Here is a 19,049-nt window from a genome sequence, read left to right as displayed (position 1 = left end):
CTAATGTCACTGCCACCCACCTCCCCGCTCCCTCGTGCTCCCCGTCATCGTCACCTCAGGGCCCCATCATCTTGGCAACCCTGTCATCCTCACCAGGGACGCCCAACCAGCCCCATCACAAGCTCTTCCTTCGTCATCTGGATCTCGTCAGCCTCTCTGCCACCCAAGGGTCCCATCACCCCACAGCCTAGCCGGGTCCCCTTCCACCACGTTCCCAGCAGCCTCCCTGAGACTACAAGGCTCTCCCACCGGCGCCGCTGAAACCCCCGGCCCGCAGAGGGCGCCGCGTCAAGGACAGCGCGGGCCGACTCGGGAGGAGGCGGGGCCGCAGCCACGGTCGCTTTTTATGAATGGGGGAGCGGGCGGCGCGAGGCCTCATTACTATGCCGCGCAACGCGCTCTGCGCCCCAGCGCTCCGCGCCCATTGGCTAATCGGGCCGCTGACGTCACCGAACCGGTGGCCGGGGGCGGGGCGGGACGGGGTGACTCACGCCGCTTCTCCCGCGGCCGCGGGGGCTTCTCGGGGTCCACGCACGCCCTGCGCCGCCAGGACCCGAGCGGAGCCTCCCCGCGGCCTGGCCGCGCCTGGTCCTGAGCGGTGAGTAGTGGGCCCCGCCGCGGACACTAGGGGTCCTGGAGGGCACGCAGGATGCTGGGGCACTGGGCCGGCGGAAGACTCCTAGCGGCCGGCCAGGGTCCGAATTCCAGGTGGGAATTCTGGGTTTAGGCGATTCTGGGTTAGCAGACGTGGGCCTAAGTGCTTGAGTGCTGGGGCTCAGTTGGATGACCCGGCGAAGGGTGAGCATTCCTGCAGGGACCCGAGGCCCTGGAGGGACTGATGGTCATCTGAGGTTAAGCCGGCAGGAGGCGTCTGGGGCAGGGACCCAGGCGTCCGAACAGCAGGAGGTGTCCGACTTGGGAATCCAGGTATCTAGACAGAAGGCGGAGTCAGGCCCCAAATCCAGGTGTCCGGGCAGAAGAAGGCATCTGACTCAGGGATCCGGGCTTCCAGCAGGGGGGTCTGCCTAGAGACCTAGAGATGCAGGCAGAAAGAAGGGTCCAGCCAGGGACAGAAGCCTGGGAGGGTGGCGGGTGGGGTCTGAGTTCCCAGGTGTTACCGCGGGAGTGCGGGGTGGTGGCTGGTGGGAGCTTCACGCGCATTCCCCGGGGGCGGAGTCTAAGGCTGGCAGTACTGAGAATCGTGAGGGGTTTGGGAGACTCAGGCACGAGCTAGCATCATCATCTCTGATGGGAGGGAGCAGAGCCGCTCAGTCTCCAGATGTTTCCCTACCCCAATCTTGAGCCTTTGGGGGCATCCCCTGGATCCTATGGCCCTCATCCGCTTATAGTACCCCTTCTTCTGTCTCTCCTCTGGTCACACACATGGAAAAAGAGACGTGCAGCACCTAGGACAGGGATCCCCAGGAAGAGACCCCTGTTTAGAGGCCTGGGGGCATTGGAGAGGACAGCGGTATCCTGGGAGGAGCCCCAAGGGATGAATGTGGGGATAAGGCGTTGGGACCCTATAAGGTATCCTGAGGAGAGACTCCCACCATGTATCCTGAGGGGCACCTCACCCCCTCCAGACCCCACCTCGCATCATCCAGCTTGGTCAGCTTCTCACAAGGCCTTTCTCCTACAGGTACCATGATGTGGGGTGCAGGCAGCCCTCTGGCCTGGCTCTCAGCTGGCTCAGGCAACGTGAATGTAAGCAGCGTGGGCCCAGCAGAGGGGCCCACAGGTCCAGCTGCACCGCTGCCCTCACCTAAGGCCTGGGATGTGGTGCTCTGCATCTCAGGCACCTTGGTGTCCTGCGAGAATGCACTAGTGGTGGCCATCATCGTGGGCACGCCCGCCTTCCGTGCCCCCATGTTCCTGCTGGTGGGCAGCCTGGCCGTGGCAGACCTGCTGGCAGGCCTGGGCCTGGTCCTGTACTTTGCTGCTGTCTTCTGCATCGGCTCAGCGGAGATGAGCCTGGTGTTGGTTGGCGTGCTGGCAATGGCCTTTACCGCCAGCATCGGCAGTCTACTGGCCATCACTGTTGACCGCTACCTTTCTCTGTACAATGCCCTCACCTACTATTCAGAGACAACAGTGACACGGACCTATGTGATGCTGGCCTTAGTGTGGGGAGGTGCCCTGGGCCTGGGGCTGCTGCCTGTGATGGCCTGGAACTGCCTGGATGGCCTGACCACATGTGGCGTGGTTTATCCACTCTCCAAGAACCATCTGGTAGTCCTGGCCATTGCCTTCTTCATGGTGTTTGGCATCATGCTGCAGCTCTACGCCCAAATCTGCCGCATCGTCTGCCGCCATGCCCAGCAGATTGCCCTCCAGCGGCATCTGCTGCCTGCCTCCCACTATGTGGCCACCCGCAAGGGCATTGCCACACTGGCCGTGGTGCTTGGAGCCTTTGCCGCCTGCTGGTTGCCCTTCACTGTCTACTGCCTGCTGGGTGATGCCCACTCTCCGCCTCTCTACACCTATCTTACCTTGCTCCCCGCCACCTACAACTCCATGATCAACCCTATCATCTATGCCTTCCGCAACCAGGATGTGCAGAAAGTGCTGTGGGCTGTCTGCTGCTGCTGTTCCTCTTCCAAGATACCCTTCCGATCCCGCTCCCCCAGTGATGTCTAGCTGAGTCTTCGTGATCCTTCAGCCCTGATCACTACAGAATCCCAGAATGTTAGGCTCTCCAGGGCTTCTTTCCAAACCCCCAGCTCCACACCCCCCAGACCCAGCTGGTTCTGGAGTTCTAGGACATTGGGTGTTTGAAGGTTTTTGTTCAGATCCCTGTGGGGGTCCAGCTGGCTCCATGGTTCCAGAATGTTCAGGTGGTCAGGGATCTACTCAGAAATGTCTCACAGCCCAGCTGGCTTGCAATTCCGGAATGCTGGGAGTTTTACAGTGCCATTCCAAGTCCCAGATGTCCCTCCTCCCCCACACTTGACCTTAACCATGTCACTTTACGTTTGAATTTCTGAACTAAAGAGTCAGAGAGATTAGTCACATAGTTGCCTAAATAGGAGAGAGAAAGATTATATACGCGCACATACAAAGAGAGTGTCTATTTATGATTTATTTATTTATAAATTTACTTATGGGTGGTAAGGGGGGAAAAAGATACCCACACCTTGATATCCAGGCCATACCAGGGTACCCGTTGTCCCCTCACCCCCATTTCTGACCTCAGTTCCTGGAGGGGGGAAAGGGAGAAAGAGAAACCACGTATTTTGTTATTATTTTGGATTATTTTTTATCGAAGAGATCATAGAAACCAGAGCCTTCTCCCCAGGCCTGCCCTCTTTGGGTTTGGAAGGGGAACACACCAGCCTCTGGTTTTTTATTTTTTTAAGAAGCCATCACCTGAGCAACCAAAAATTCCTCTGCGCTGGGGTCCGACTGCCCTCTGGTGGCCATTTGGGGAAAACTGCAGCCCAGCCAGGCAGCTGGGACCAGAATGCAACCCCAGCTCCACTCCAGCCTGGCGTCCAGCGCCACAGCCATGGCCCGGGGGCCAAGCCTCATCCTGCGGTGCCCTAGAAGAGGGGGGGGCACGAGCCAACACCCCACCCCTCTGCCAACCGGGGTATGGCCCCCAGTGCATTCCCTGTTCCTGTCTCCAACCTAACTCAATAAAAAATGATTTTGTCATAAATATGTTTCCCCATGTGTGTGTGGAGGGCATGGAGTGGGGCCTGATGGAGGATGGCCTGGAATGAGAGGGTCAAGCCAGGCCTGGGGGGGCTGTTGAGGGAACTGGGGAGCTGGACAGAGGGTGGAGGGTGGCTGGCAGGTGACTCCCTCTCAGATGTCAGTGCTCCTCTGCTCAGACCTGGGCACTGACTGGCAAGGACCTTACCTCCCCCTGGCGACAGGAACCTGGGTGCTTGGCTCTTCCTAGGTCAAGGATGCCCACATCCTGCCCACATTGGCCATTGTGGGGCTTAGGCATGATGAATGTGCTCAAAGCATGTGTTTCCTTAATAATAATAGGTCCTTCTAATTGTGGGTGCCTACTGTGTGTCTGGCACACATGCCACCTCGCTTATGCCTAATAAGCATCCCATGGCACAGGTAGTGTCTTCTCCATTTTACAAACGAGGTAGCTGAGGCTGAGTGAGGGACAGTGGCTGGCCCAAGGACATAACAGCTAAAAAATGGTAAAGCCAGGAGCATCTGTTTCTAGAATCTGTGCTGTGTAGTGAGCAATTTCCTTCCTTCCCAAGCCTGGAGCTTAGGGCATTCTGGACCCCTGATTTTTTTTTTTTTTTTTTTTACGGAGTCTCACTCTGTTGCCCAAGCTGGAGTGCAATGGCACGATCTTGGCTCACTGCAACCTCCGCCTCCCGGGTTCAAATGATTCTCCTGCCTCAGTTTCCCAAGTAGCTGGGATTACAGGCACCTGCCACCACGCTGGTTAATTTTTGTATTTTTAGTAGATTCGGAGGTTTCACCATGCTGGCCAGACTGGTCTTGAACTCCCAACCTCAGGCAATCCGCCCGTCTTGGCCTCCCAAAGTGCTGGGATTACAGGCGTGAGCCACCGCGCCCAGCTGAACCCTGATTTGTTTTGGGGTTCATTTTTAGGGCCACATCTGGGAAATGGTCAGAGGGGGTCTGGTCATTTTGGAGTCAGAAGAGCTTTTCTACGCAAAGGTGGGTGACTATCAGTCTGTGCCTTTGGGGACATATGTGTGCAGGACCCAGAGTTTGGGTATTTGGGGAGAGGAAGCTGACCCCAGAAGGAAAGTGTCTATCATGCCAGGGCAGCAACAGGTTTGGGGTGTGGCTGAAGAGGAAACTCTGATTGGCCAAGCCTCCCAGCTTCCCAGGCCTTATCGTTGGGCAAAGCTTGGAGGTGGGGCTCTCAGAGCATTTCTGGCTCACCCCTCCATATACAGACAGGGAGCCTGAGGCCCAAAGAGGAGCAGCCATTTGCTCAAACTCGCACAGCTGTGCCAGGCTGGGACACAGGCCTTTCTCCATTTCTCTGGCAGAGCCCTTTTGTCTAGTGTAAAGATCCCTCCCTTGGCCAGGTGCAGTGGCTCATGCCCGTAATCCCAGCCCTTTGGGAGGCCAAGGTGGGCAGATCACCTGAGTCAGGAGTTCAAGACCAGCCTGGTCAACATGGTGAAACCCCGTCTCTACTAAAAATACAAAAAATTAGCCAGATGTGGAGCCTGTAATTCCAGCTACTCAGGAGTCTGAGGCAGGAGAAACGCTTGAGCCTGGGAGGCAGAGGTTGCAGTGAGCCGAGATCGCACCACTGCACTCCAGCCTGGGTGACAGAGCGAGATTCCGTCTCAAAAAAAAAAAAAAAAAAAAAATCCTCCCCAACACTCTGAAGAGGGTCGTCATGCCAACAGGCCCAGGCACAAAGTGGTGAGGCTGCACCAGGTCAGGCCAAGCTTTATTCTATCCCCACCCTCCTCACAGGTCCCTGGGAAAAGCTCCTACTCAGCAAGCCCCTGCCCCACGCCAAACCTTCCACACCATCACTGTGGCTTCGTCAGATGGATACCATTGCTCTTCCCCATTTTACAAAAGAGGAAGTTGAGGCTCCAAGAGTAGTGGGCCTTCATTCATTCACTGCTGTCCTTGTGGACAGCTTAAATTCTAGCTGGGAGAAATAGTAATACAAAGTTTTTCCAAAAATGTAACATTACACAGTGGTAAGTCCTCAGAGAAAGAGCAGAGGAAGAAGGATAGGGAAGATGTGAGTAATTTTTAAATGAGGGTGCCCAGGAAAAGCCTCCCTGAGAAGTGACATTGGATTGGTCCAAAGTCAGACGGTTGGTAAGGAGTTGAGCTGGGATTTGAACCCACGTCCATTTGACTCCAAATCTCTCTTTCCTGGATGAGGGAGGGTGTTTCAGGAACAACCCAGAAACATCAAGCAAGGAAACTGGGACAAATCCCCAGGCTGGGGGAAGCAGGGGGTCTCCGGGTTAAACCCAGACCTCTGGAGGCACGGCACAGGGCAGGGCCTTGTTGCTGCCCCCACCATCATGCTCCTGAGGAGCCCTCCAAGGTCCAGAGGAGAGGGGCCAAGTGCCCGTCCTACGTTGGGTGAGGCTCAGCCCTTTGCTTCCCCAGCCCAGCTTCTAGCTCCAGGGCCCAAGAAGGGACCTGCTGCCATCCTTGTGTCTGGGAGGGCCTGTGTCAGGCCCCTGCACCGAGGGGCTTCCTCTGTCCCTCTGGGGGTGGCTGTGGGCTGGAGCTGAGGTGTTTCTGGCAGCCTGGATCTGGGGTCTCTGCCTTGGGTCCTGGGCCTACTTTGAGGGGTGTTTGAATCTGTCCCTCAGGTTGGGCCCTGTGTGTATGGTGGGGCTGGCTGGCTTTTCCCTCCTCTCAGAATTCTGCATATCAGCTTAGCGCTTCTTCCCAGTACCTCCACTCCCTGCTTCCTCCAGGAAGCCTCCCTGCCTGAGCCCTTTTGTGGCTGTGAGAATGTGATCCATACAATATGACTTACTACACCTCCCCTGAGTAAACATGTATAGAGAAGTCTTCCCCCGTCCTCAGAATGGAGACGGGGCTGCATGTCCTTCTCCAGTTGAGGGTCCCCGAGAGAAGGGATATCTGTCTCCTCAAACCGAAGGCTCCTGAAGGCAGATCTTTCTCTCTCCTCAGAACTAGGGGCTCCTGAATACAAAGTCATGTCTCCCCCGTCAGGCTGGGAACTTCTGAGAGCTGGGCTGTCTCCCCCCTCAGGCTGGGGGCCTCTTGAGAACAGGGTCATGTCTTTTGCCTCAGATTGAGGACCCCTGAGGGTAGGACTTTGTCTTACCCACTCAGACTGAGGCCTCCTGTGTCTCCTTCAAGCCTCAGAGTCCTCTGGTGCTCAGCCTGGAGCTGCTTAGCACCGCATGCTTGTGTGTGTGTGTGTGTGTGTGTGTGCGCGCGTGCACGCGTTTGCTTGCGTGTCTCTCTGCCTCTGCCAGCTTTCCAACCCCCATGCCTGATCCCACCCAGCTACAGGGGTCCAGGAAGGTCAGCTGGGGTGTGACATGGCCCCCTGAATTGGGGTAGGCAAGGCTAGGGCCAAGAGCTCCACCTTCCTGCTGGGGTAGGCCCTGGGATGGGGCTGGAGCCCATCTCTCCTCCCCGCCTCCCTTGGTCCTGTGTGGGTGTGTGGGGGCAGCCCTGAGTGCTGAGCCTCCGCAGGGGCCATGTCCGCCTCTCCTTGCAATAAGTGAGGAGACAGCAGCTATTAATATAAGATGAGTTCACAGGCTCACAGCTTCCGCAGGCTGGAAAACAGGTTCCTGGGGCTGGGGGCTGCGGCAAGGCTCGGCTGTCAGATTCCCTCCGGGAGCCTGGAGACTGCCGGTCCCACATCCCCCAGCTCCTTCCATGCTGAGACCTGAGGGCACAGACACACACTCATGTCACATGCAGGCACACATGTCTAGGCCCCTGGCTGTTCTGAGCACACACATGCAGACACATACGTAGGTACACCCATACCTACACCAGCACACTAGCACACACACACTTGTTCAGATACATCATTGTACATGTGTACACTGACCATGTCAACTTTCTGTGCATGTTTAGTGCTGAAGCACACATATGCCCTTGCACACCCTTGTGTACAAGTATGTGTACACAGACACAACAAACATGTATGCATACCTAAACCCATTAGCACATTCACACATACACACAACTGCACGTGTATATAATGTCCATAGTCATGTATACACATTTGCAAGCAGCACCAGATTCAAGGACTTGAATGCATGTGCACGCGCTTTCACACAGCGTACACACACTCGCACATGCTCCCTGCTGCTGGCAGTGCTCAGCAATCCTGAATTTACAGGCTGACCCTCGGTTTCCAGAACCAACCAGCTGGCTCAACTTCCGTTCCTTGTCTCCCCTCTCCCCTTGCCTCATGACAGGCAGCTCATGCTCCTGCCAACCCCAATGCCTGCCTTCAGCTTCCCGCCCCCTGGGGAGCCCCCGATCCATGACTAACCCCCTCGCTAATTGGCCACCAGCCCCTTGACTTTGCTGCAGGCCTTCTCAGGAGCTGGGAGCAAGAGGCTGCAAATTGGCCAAGCAGGATTGGTCTAGGGAATACTGTGCATATAGAGGATGAGGGTGGGGGCACTGCAAGCGCAGTGCCTGGGTGGAGCCAGGCAGTGCACCCCCTATTCCAGGGCTGGGCAGAACAGTGGCTTCCTATTCTCTTGGGAGGGTACTCCTATGATTCATTATCTACATAGTCACCTGAAGCCAGCCCTGAATGCACATTTACACACACTCACCAGCCATGTGTGCAGACATATTCCACCCCGCTTGGCACACTAACAGGTGAACATCTGCACATACCCAAGTACACTAAAAAATGTACCAAGTATGCATGCAAGCAAAATTTTACATGTTCATAGTCACCTGCCAGATATGCAGACATCATTTATATATTTACATCCAAACACACATGCAGTTGCATGTATATGGGCTCACAAACATACACATGCCCATGAAGCTCCTAAGTGTACTTGCAGGCATGCACCAACATCCAACTACTATCCACATTGTGATATATACATGTGGAGTCCAGATATGCATGCACATACATCCATGCACACAGCTCACATGTGTGTATATACCCTGATGAACAAGCTACCAAGTGGCCACATGCTAGGAAGAACGCTCTTTAGCTAGCCTCTGGCTTTACATAAAAGCTTGAGGTTTGCTCAGTCTACTAGTGGGGAGAGGGAGTGATGGAACCTACTCAAGTTCCAACCTGTCTCTTCCCAGCCTCCATGCTAAATACCTAAGCCTGGGACCTCCTCTGGGTTCCCCCTAAGCCTTCAGGCAGCCACAGGGACCCTGTCATGGTTCCAAGACAAAAGGCCAGAACTTCTGGCTTCCCTTGCAGTTTCAGTCTCCTTGGCTGTGGCTCAAGCCCACAAGGTGTTACTGCTCTCGTAGGCAGTCTAGGGCATTGGAAAAAGGAAGGTTTCTATTTCAAATGTCTGCTGCTAGCTTGCTGTGTGACTTCAGGCAAGTTGCTGTGGCTCTCTGTACCTTGTTTCCTCATCTATACAATATAAACAAAAGGCGTTGTATTTGTAATATTTCCAAGACTCATACTCTGGGAGTGGCATCAGTTCCCAAGATGGTGCAAAGCCAGAGTGGAGGGGCTGCATACATCATCACAGTCAACTCTTTGTTGAATAGGTGAGGAAGCTGAGGCCCAAGGTGGGAGCTAGATCTGACCTCTGACTTCTCAGCCAGGAAGTCTGCTCCTTTTTAACGATGTGTGCAGTGTGAGCTCGTGTGTGCATACTGTGGACATGCATGGACAGCTTCTTCGGTAAAGGCAGGGAAGGCATCTAGGCAGGATCCCTTGCCCCCCAAGTATTAACTGCTCTCCTTGTCATCAAGGGACTGGCAATTCTCCCATAAAAGATTCCTTTGGATGTGAAAGGCTTTTATTTATTTAACTTATTTTTTTGAGATGAAGTCTCACTCTGTTGCCTAGGCTGGAGCGTAGTGGCACAATCTCAGCTCACTGCAGCCTGCGCCTCCTGGGTTCAAGCGATTATTGTACCCCGGCCTCCCGAGTAGCTGAGACTACAGGTGCACGCAACCACATCTGGCTCGTTTTTGTATTTTCAGTAGTGATGGAGTTTCACCATGTTGGCCAGGATAGTCTTGAACTCCTGACTTCAAGTGATCTGCCTGCCTTGGCCTCCCAAAGTGCTAGGATTACAGGTGTAGGCCACTGTGCCTGGTCCACAAAAGGCTTTTTGTCCTTAAGCTTCAAGGGCACCCTCTAACCACCCACACCTCCTGGGGCTGAGGAGCAGTTCAGGGGGAGCACCTGAAACTGCTCCCAGCCCCATGACCTAGGAGGGAACTAGTTAACTAGCCCAGAGCAGAACTTCCAGGAAACAGTGCCAGGTTGCCCTGGCCACTGGGCAGCCAGGAGGGGGCAGTGAGGAACTGGTGGAGGCAGCAAGTAGGGAGGACAGCTCCTGAGCAATGTGTGAGGGCTGCCTGCGATTATGGGTTCCTGTAATCATGTGCTGGTTTGTGTCCTTGTGTAAATGACAGGGATCTGCGCACAATATGTACACTGGTCCTCATGTGTGCCCACTCGTGTGGCTCTATGAAGCCCCAGCCCATACCCAGGGAATCCACTTTGTTCTTAGGCAGCCAAGGGTGCAGACACTTCTGCTCTAACAGTCTGGGATAGGCAGGCCCTCAGCCAAGCTCACTGTATTTCAAAGCAAGAGCAAAAATGACCATCACCATTTACTGCCCTTATAAAAGTGGGCACCAGGGAGTGGGGCAGGTAAGAATGGAAACCTTTAACAGGCTCCCTACGACGTTAAAGCCCTCAATGATTTTGGATGGAGACTCTTAAGCTGTTTCAGTTGCATGGTAAACACAGCATTGGGCTCTGGCTAGAGAGGGGCCTGTGTTTGAACCACGTTCTGTTCCTGGCCAGCTGTGATCTCAGGCAACTGTGAACCTGTTTCTCTCCTATGTAAAATGGGGGACCCTTGCCTCTTAAGAATGAAATAAAAGATATGCCGTCTTTGGCAGGTAGTGGGCGCTCAATAAATGCTTATTCTTCTTAGGATCAGCCCAAGGAGGTGAAGAGACTTGCACAGGGTCACAGCTCCCGAGTGGCAGGGCCAGAATTCAAGCTCAGGCCTCTTTCTTCCCAGAGCCACATTCCTTCCCTCCAATTCCCTAGCAAGGGCGGCTCCCGAACCACCATTTTGTCTTCTGCCAGGGCGGGCGTCTGGCTGCCTGTCAGTCACCGGCCTTGGGAAGCCAAGTGCTGACTAAACACAGGCCTGAGCAGACGGGTGGAGGGAAGGGGCTTTGCAGGGGCGAACTGGCTCCGCGGCCCCCTTCTCTGCACCACCACCTCCAGCGATGAGCTCAGAGCGGCTGGCGCAGCAGTTGCTGACAATTCAAAACTTCTGCCCCCTCTCCTGGGACGCCAGTGGGTGACTCTCCGAACAGCAGGCGTGACCCGCAGAGTCACCAACTCTGCTCCCGCCCCTCTCCCGGGGGCCACTACACTGTGTCTGCTGGGTCCGGAACTGGGTGTCTGCTCATAAATTACCCCCAGGGACAGTTACCCGCAGCAGCTGTGCTTGGAACAACCGTTGCTTCCTGGGTAGGTCATTTTTTGGGTCAGAATACAAACCCAGCCCCCTCGCCTTCCTCAGGCAGAAGGGGCATGCAGCAGCCTAAACCTTTTATCGGATTCCATTGTAAATCGTTCTATTTAAGGTAAGTTGCTTGGGTCTGAAAGGCAGACAAGATGCTGGCCAGATGTTGGGCGCAGCATCAGCATTCAGCCTGTACTCCTCTCCTGCTTGATGCAAACAGTTGCCAGCAGATTGTCTCCTGCGGCCCCAGCACACCCCCTTTCTCATGGTGAGAAGGGGACTGGGTATCTGGGCCTGCAGGCCCTCCAACCTGGGTCTCCTCCTAAATTGAAATGGTTTCCAGCCTTCTGCACATGGTGCACTTTCTGCACCCAAAGCCTCCTGCCCTTCAGGCCCACCCACACTGGAGCCCCCTCCTGAGCTCTGGCCACCACCTGTGACTATTAGTATCACTTCCTTCTAATCTCTTGTCCCATTAAAACAATACCACAAACACCAGAGGTGGCTGAGTGGCTACAAAGACTTTATCAAATTATTTAAAATGTTGGCATTTAAGTATTCATGTGTATCCAGTTACATGGAACCTTCAGGTCAATGGGGCGCAAAGGTGGTATACACACGATGAGCCTGGCAGGGAAGCAAGTAAGACCAGGCTTGGAGCTACAGGGCTTTAAAAAAATTGGATGTCTTTCTGAGGGTCTGAGAAGAACAGGGCAGAATAGGAAAGGGTCACTTTAGGGGTCTGGCTTAACCCACTGCCCAGATCTCCAACTGAAGAACTCCTTTCCCATCCTCAAGGGAAGAGGGCCTGTTTTCAAACAGCGTCCCTACTACACATACACGCATTCCCTAAAATCTTGATGTGGCAAACACACCCAAGAACCCACTGGAATACGTCCTTATAAATATGTTTGTATCAGAGAAAACAAGGCACTTCGGGAGCATTATGGCTTACTCTACTACATGTACATCATTCTAGACAGAAAGTAAAACTTGGTTAGTTCCTCAAGTGAATTAACTGAATAAACTTAATACAATAACAAAATTGTTCCCTAACCCACACTGAGGCACGGTTAAAGTGAACCCACACTGAGGCACAGTTAAAGTGAACACGGCAGGAGGCACACAATGAGGCACATCTCTGTGTGACACCTGGTCCCAGGTCAGCTGGACCCCAGCAGGGCTCAAAGCCTGATGCCTCCAGGAAGCCTGACATCTCTCATGAGCAAAGCCCCCTGGCCTTGGAGCACTGGCTCCCTCCCTCCCCATGCCCTGAGGTCAGGTGAGGGGCCACAGTGGGAGGTAGTCCTAGAGCAGAGCTGGGACACGGTGGGAATGCTTAAGCAGGGTCACCAAAACCACAGAGACCTCAATCTGTCCAAGTTGGCGCTGCAGAGTCGGAGGATCGGCGCCACGGGAAGAGATTTCACATTAGCCCTGACAACACCGCCTCGGCTATGCAGTGACATTGGCCAGGGTCGTTTCTGAGGGCGCTCGAGCTTCCACTAGAGGCGAGCTGGAGCCTGGGCCAGCTGCTCTGAGCCTCCAAGGGCTGGCTGAGCCCGCCTCCTCCCCCGAGCTGCTCCTTTGGAATGTACCCATCTCACAACCAAGGCAAAGCCACAAGTCGCTTCTGACACTATTGGAAGCTGGGCCCCAGGGCCACAGGAATGGGGGCAGGTCCCCTGGGCGGGGTGAACCAGGAAGGGAGGAAACTCCTTGGCTTCAGCGCTTAGGAGTCCTTATGGTCCATTGTTCCATACTCTCACTAGCTTAGGCCCAGATTAAATAATCACTAAACTTTGCATTCTGTGTTACGTGAGTCCAAAAACAGGATTACCTGCATTGGGTCCTTTATCATCTTAAAGGGCTCTGGGTCTAAAGAAGCCATTTTTTTTTTTTTTTTTTTTTTTTTGGTGCATATGCATAAGTGGAGCCCAGAGGGCCTCTCAGCTCACTGGGTCCCCGGCCCCCCGAGTTGAGGAGGCTTCGCAATGCCGGCTGCTACAAAGTGCCGAGCTTGGCTGCATAGATTTTAATGAGAGTGTCAGGCAGAGCTGTGCTGTTGCTCTCCGGGACTTGCAGATCATTACCAAACCAGCTGTAGGATGAGAACACAGCACATCGAAACCCTAGGAGGTCACTGAGCTAATGATCTAATCCTACCTTCCGCAGGCAGTGCCCCTCCCCACCTCCTCCTGCCCCCAGTCCTTTCCATGATGGACTCAGTCCATTCCAGAAGGCAGACCAACACCGCCCCCTTCAAGGTCAGAGCAGAATGACAGTGAGTGGCTCTAGCTCTCCCTTTTCCGGAAAGGAGGAGGATGGGGGTAATTCAGTCAAAGCCATTAGGTCCAAACCCTGGCCTGGCCAGGCCCCAGGTCTCCTATTTGGGAGAACCACTGCCCTCTGCCTGCCTCTCTAGCTACTGCTGGGCTGTGGCCCAGACGCCTTCAACGGCCATTTTAGGGTTCTGATGAAAGCGCCTTCGGCTTCTAAGGTGCAGGCTGGGAAACAAGGTGGGGGTCCACATAGCCTGGTGTCTCAGCATGGAGCTTGGTGCCAAGTCCTGTGCCAGAGACACCTGATCTGGAGAGAGGGAAGAGGGCACACTTGGGAGTGGCCACGGCAGGAGTGCATCCTGGCCCCTACAGGCTCAGTCTCCACACCCTGAGCTCCAGGAAAGAAAGCAGAGGGGAAGCGGCCAGCAAGGGCACAGAAGCAGAACCCATGACTACACTCTCCCCTCAAGCCAGAGGGCTTTACGAGGGCTTTGGCAATTACTACGACTATTTGCTGTGCTGGGTAGGGACAGATCCTGTTTCTCTTTGTTTCAGGGCTCTGAAAGCCGGAGAAGCCAGCAGAAGCCGATTTCAGCATACGAGGCTACACAATAGTTAGGGCAGAAGAGAAGAAGCCTCACTGTTGGCTAGAGCTGACCAGTTTTTTTCTGAATAATAGCACCTGTGTATTAGCTCTGGGAAAAGCAGGGAGGGAGGGAGGGAGGGAGCTTCACCATGTGCAGTGAGGGGAGCTGGAAACAGGACCTGGAGCCCCTCTGCCTTTCAGCCTACTTCACGGCTGCCAGGCCCCCCAAGGCAGGTACCGGCACGGCTGGCAGCCTGAGGAACTGAAGTTTCCACAGTTGGCAGAATCTTTGTTTAAATTGGGGAAATAAAAGGGGGAGGAGTTGCAGAGGAATTGAAAACAGCACCTGTCACAGCTGCCTATCCCCCTCCTTCTCTCACTACTTCTGGTCCCCCAAAAGGGCTGGTCCCAAGGCTATGTGGTTGGTTGGTGACAGAAAAGGGGCAACAAAGAATGACAAGAGAGGTTATGAAGGTTTGAGCAGCACTGACAGGGCTGGCACAGACCCTGAGCCCTCCTACTGGGACCCCAACCTATGGTGAGGTCTGGAGTAGCAATACAGCCGAGAAAGCTCTGCCCAGACTCCAGTAGGTGCCCATTCTTTGGTCCCAGAAAGCACAGGTGACTTGGAATCAGGAACTCTGGGCTCTAGCTATGTCACTATCCAATTGTGTGACCTTGAGCAAGTCACTTCCCATCTCTAGGCCTCAGCACCCTTAAAGGGTGGGACCCATGGGGCTCCGCTGTTCTTCCAGTCCTGCAGCTCCAAGTCTTCAGGCTTTGCTCCTGACAGCCAGAAGAGGCCCCTGTTCTCATGTGCCAGGGACAGTTTGGTCATGGACTAGAGGTTAAAACTGGGCTGTGTTGCCTGAAGGCATCTAGAGGTGGTGATGGTGCATCCTGAACACCATACTCACCAAAGGGATCCTGGGAGGGAGGCAACAACTCCAGCCTACAGAAAGGCATCATTTTTGGGCAGAGGAGGTGAGACATTCTTTAGAGGCTTGATGCCTTCTGGAATAAAGGGCATCCCAGGCATAAGAGATCGTTTAGCACAAGGCAGGCCCACCCTGCTGATTAGGGCAAAGGGTGAGGCAGTCTGGCTGTTGGAGCCTTCGGCCTGCTCTGCCCTTTCAGGGCACAGAAAAGGGGCCAGCTGTGTCCATTCAGGCCACTCCCCCTGCTTTAGAACCAGAGAGTGGCTGGCATTATTTGAAGTGGCTGAGGGCACGGGTTTTAGAAGACTGTAGTTGAATATGGCTCCTAAGGGAAGGCCCCATCTCCAACGGAAACCTGATCAAAGGAATCTGCTTTGGGATTTCTCCTTCCCTTCAATATGCAACAGGCACTTGAAGGAAAGAGGGAACATCCCAGCTACTGAACTTCAGGAGCCCCAAAGGGCCTGACAATGGGGAGAGGAAATACATGTTGATTTGGAGGAAGCACTTGGATATATCTTTGGTTGCTTCAGGGAAAGCTTTGGCCCCTTAAAATTACTTTTTTCCTCCCCTTTCTCCCCTACGGATCTGTTGGGGTTGGCATCAAAGAAGGCAGGTAGGAAGGAAAGAAAAAGAAGGTGGACAGCAGGCAGAAAGCGTTAATCCGACCAGTCGTCCTCATCAAATTCAGAGGAATCATCTTCTGAGTCACTGTACTCAACAGCAATGCGACGAGACAAGATGGTGGCCACGTCATTGCCCACGACATCCCGCTTCTCTTGTTCCCGCTGCTCCTCAACCCTGCGCAGCTGAAAACCTGGTGGCAAAGACAGAGGGGTGAGGAAGGCGTGTCCTCAGTCTTGGAATCCATCTGGAACTGGGTAAGGGGGAGTGGCCACCAGTGGGTAAGGGGTATTGCAAAGGACAGAGAAAAAGAAGGTTGTTATGGAAAAGCAGAAGATGAGTGTATGAAACTGGTGAGGTGTGTCTGAAAGGCAGCCTGCTGTCCTTTCTGGTTTACACACTTTCAGGCTGGTAAGGACTTCTCATGAGGCTTTGAAGTGGGGAGCAGGCACCACATTCCATCCAGCAGATCCTCAGCCTGCCCAATTCCATCAATTATAATGGGGCTCAGCTGCCATAGACTGTCTTCTCTAGACTAGAAGTTTTTTGAGGATCGCAAACAGAACAAACCACGATAACCCCTTGGGACCACACCTGGCCCCTTGATAGAACAAATGCTCAAATGTTCCAGGAGGGTGAAATGATGAAGCGGGAGGGGAGGGGAGGGAAGAGGAGAAAAGAGGAGATAAAAGAAAATGGGAGAAAAAAGGGGTGAGAAAGAGGGCAGGGGGCAAGGAAGGAAGACACAAAAGGCAGAGCAGTGAAGAAGGCTGGGGGTTGCTGAGTCCAGTTGAACAAAGGCCCACTAGGACAGTGATTCTTGTTTTTTTCGAAGGCACAAAACCCTTCAGAGAAACTGATGAAAAATGGGGATCCTTTCCCAAGAAAAAAAATGCATGCAAACACGCATAAGCATACATTTCCAAGGACTTCAAAGATCCCAGCTTAAGAATCCTTTACTGCCGGGCGCGGTGGCTCACGCCTGTAATCCCAGCACTTTGGGAGGCCGAGGCAGGCGGATCATGAAGTCAGGAGATCAAGACCATCCTGGCTAACACGGTGAAACCCCGTCTCTACTAAAAATACAAAAAATTAGCCGGGCGTGGTGGTGTGCGCCTGTAGTCCCAGCTACTTGGAGGCTGAGGCAGGAGAATGGCGTGAACCTGGGAGGCGGAGCTTGCAGTGCGCCAAGATCGCACCACTGACTGCACTCCGAGTGAGACTCCATCTCAAACAAAAAAAAAAAAAAAAAAGAAAAGAATCCTTTACTTTTAAACCAAGGTGGAAAGAAATCTAAATCTCCATATTTTCAGGGTGAAGCCTTTTCTCAGGCTGCTCCCAGACCTAATGTCCCAATCTCTCCCCACCCAATGAAAGCTGTTTCCTGGGAAGGGCAAAGGGACCCCTTCACCCACCCCCCAATCAATCATCCCAGCTTCAGAAAGACAAGGCTCCACAGTCCCAGACCCACCACTGAAATTTACCTTGACGGATGGCTGAAAGCAGGTCGCTACGGGCATCACTCACAGCAGGCAAGGAGGACTTGGGCTTGGTGGTATCAGAAAGTGGTGGTGGTACAGCAGGCTGGCCATCTGCACCAGTGAAAGGGGGAGGAGGGGGCCCCGGAGGAGGAGGAGGAGGGGGAGGAGGAGGTGCTCCTCCTGTTGGCTGAGACAAGGGAGGTGGTGGCAGAGTTGGGTAGTCAGTTGCCGGTGGTGGAGGAGGAGGTGGAGGGGCAGCAAAATCAGGGTGAGGTGGGAAAGATGGGGGTGAGGGTGGTGGAGGCGTCCCTGGAGACCCAAATCCTACAGGTGGTGGTGGAGATGGGATGCCTATCATTGGAGGCGGAGGTGGCGGAGGGGCAGGTGGTGGAGCAAACCCAGGTTTAGGACCTGCTGGAGAGCCTAGAGGAGGAGCTGGTGGTGGATGGCTTGGGCTGACCACACTGGATCTTTTGGGTCCAGCCAAACCAGATCCTCTTTGGTTGTCCACTGGGTAACTAAAAGGCCAAAGAAAAAACACTCACCATCACCCTTAGAATGCAAACACCTACCTACAGTTAGACTTGTCTATAAGCCGAGGTTTATCTTGGTTGACTATACCATTTCACTTTGGCTTAAACAGAAAGAAAAACCTACAGATGGTCAGAACAGACAAATAATGAAATAAGCAGCCTTGTAAGGTAATGAGCTTCCCACCAGTAGAGGAGGATAGCCAGATTGAGTAAAACTACCTGAAAGAAGTGGACTTGAGATTCCTCTATCAGGTAAGGGCTAGCTGAGACATCTCTCAGACCCCTCTGCCTTTCCAGCTCTAAGGGGAAGGCACCCTCCCTCCCTTTCTCTAAGAAGGATGGTCCATGGCAGTTGCTAATTTAATCCTGGAGCCAGGTTAAGGGTGCATGCAAGAAAGAACTGGAATAAAAATTCAAACACCACCCACACACTAGGCTCTGTTTCTCAGGCTATTAACATTCACCAGCATTGGAAAGGGCAGGAAACCCAAGCCAGGCTGACCACACCTGAGTGGGATATAGATTTAGGTGAATTCATCTTCAGTGCTCATGTGGGAAAATCTTGAGAGAGAATGAATCTCAATCTGAGAATCCGCAGAGATGGGAAATGAATGTGCCACCAGACTCTTGACCCAGGCCTGAAAGAGGATTACGGCTACACCTCTCCTGGGATCAGATTTGCTTGGCTGCAGCTGCAAGGTCTCAGGCCATGTGTGAAGCAGAAGATTTTCTTTTTCCACCTTTGTATCTGCCCTGCACTAACAGCTATGCCTTAGAAAAGCAGCCATTTTGGAATTTTCCACAGACCTTCCAGTCTTAGCTGCATCTGACAGGGCCACCAGCAGGAAGTGATTTGGGAAGCAGGAGATTTGGGATTAATGGTTTCTAGGGCCAAGAAGAACGAGGGGAGAGGAGGAGGGCAGCACTGCTTTAGGTCTCCATCTGAGGGGTCCTCAACATATTCAATCTCTAATTAAGCAGTATCCAAGGAGAAAAGTGCATCTTTCAAAGCTCTCATTTATCAGGCATTAGAAGGGACAAAAGTAACGGAGAAAACAGTGCAATCTGAACAATTCTCAGATCTCTTTTCAGTCATTACTGCCTAACACTTCCATTGTATACCTCTGCCAGGGACACTGACAAATATAAAAATGGACGAATTTGGAGTTTCATCCCCCTTTTCCCTTTGTTTCATTGTTTCTGGAGATTCAACATAGCAGTGAAACTAACCAGCACTAAGAGAGGAAGTGACTCTATGCTAGGTTCCTAGACAACTGGGCAAGGTATCTGCTAACTATTTCCTGAAGAGCGGATTGTACCACTTCATTTCATGATGAGTTAAAGTTAAGGAAAAGGCCTGTGCGGCAGAGTGGCTCATGCCTGTAATCCCAGTCCTCTGGGAGGCCGAGACGGGCAGATCATGAGGTCAGGAAATCGAGACCATCCTGG

General features: G+C 53.5%; 2 protein-coding genes across 13 annotated transcripts in view; one reads left to right on the top strand and one right to left on the bottom strand.

The window, feature by feature from the left end:
- Window positions 1-511: 511 nt before the first annotated feature.
- On the top strand, window positions 512-3,661 carry GPR3 (G protein-coupled receptor 3). The gene is made up of 2 exons (XM_005544278.4): window positions 512-598; window positions 1,643-3,661. The coding sequence occupies exon 2, from the start codon at window positions 1,648-1,650 to the stop codon at window positions 2,638-2,640; it is 993 nt and encodes a 330-aa protein (XP_005544335.1). The 5' UTR covers window positions 512-598; window positions 1,643-1,647; the 3' UTR covers window positions 2,641-3,661.
- An 8,001-nt stretch (window positions 3,662-11,662) lies between these two features.
- WASF2 (WASP family member 2) overlaps window positions 11,663-19,049 on the bottom strand; it is a 92,476-nt gene continuing 85,089 nt past the window's right edge. For all 12 annotated transcript variants that reach the window (XM_065526753.1, XM_065526760.1, XM_065526745.1 and 9 more), the window contains 2 exons: window positions 17,071-17,585; window positions 11,663-15,779 (listed from right to left, as the gene is read on the bottom strand). In XM_065526753.1, the coding sequence (XP_065382825.1) occupies window positions 15,622-15,779; window positions 17,071-17,585 (673 nt within the window). In that variant the 3' untranslated portion in view covers window positions 11,663-15,621. The remainder of the gene's footprint in view (window positions 15,780-17,070; window positions 17,586-19,049) is intronic.

This window comes from Macaca fascicularis, chromosome 1, assembly GCF_037993035.2.
Source record: "Macaca fascicularis isolate 582-1 chromosome 1, T2T-MFA8v1.1".
Taxonomy (NCBI): Eukaryota; Metazoa; Chordata; class Mammalia; order Primates; family Cercopithecidae; genus Macaca; species Macaca fascicularis.
Note: the sequence above shows the minus strand (reverse complement) of the source record. Positions and strands in the feature narration are given on the sequence as shown.

Coding starts and splice junctions, on each gene's coding strand:
- GPR3 (XM_005544278.4), top strand. CDS start 1,648: ATGATGTGGGGTGCAGGCAGCCCTCTGGCCTGGCTCTCAGCTGGCTCA.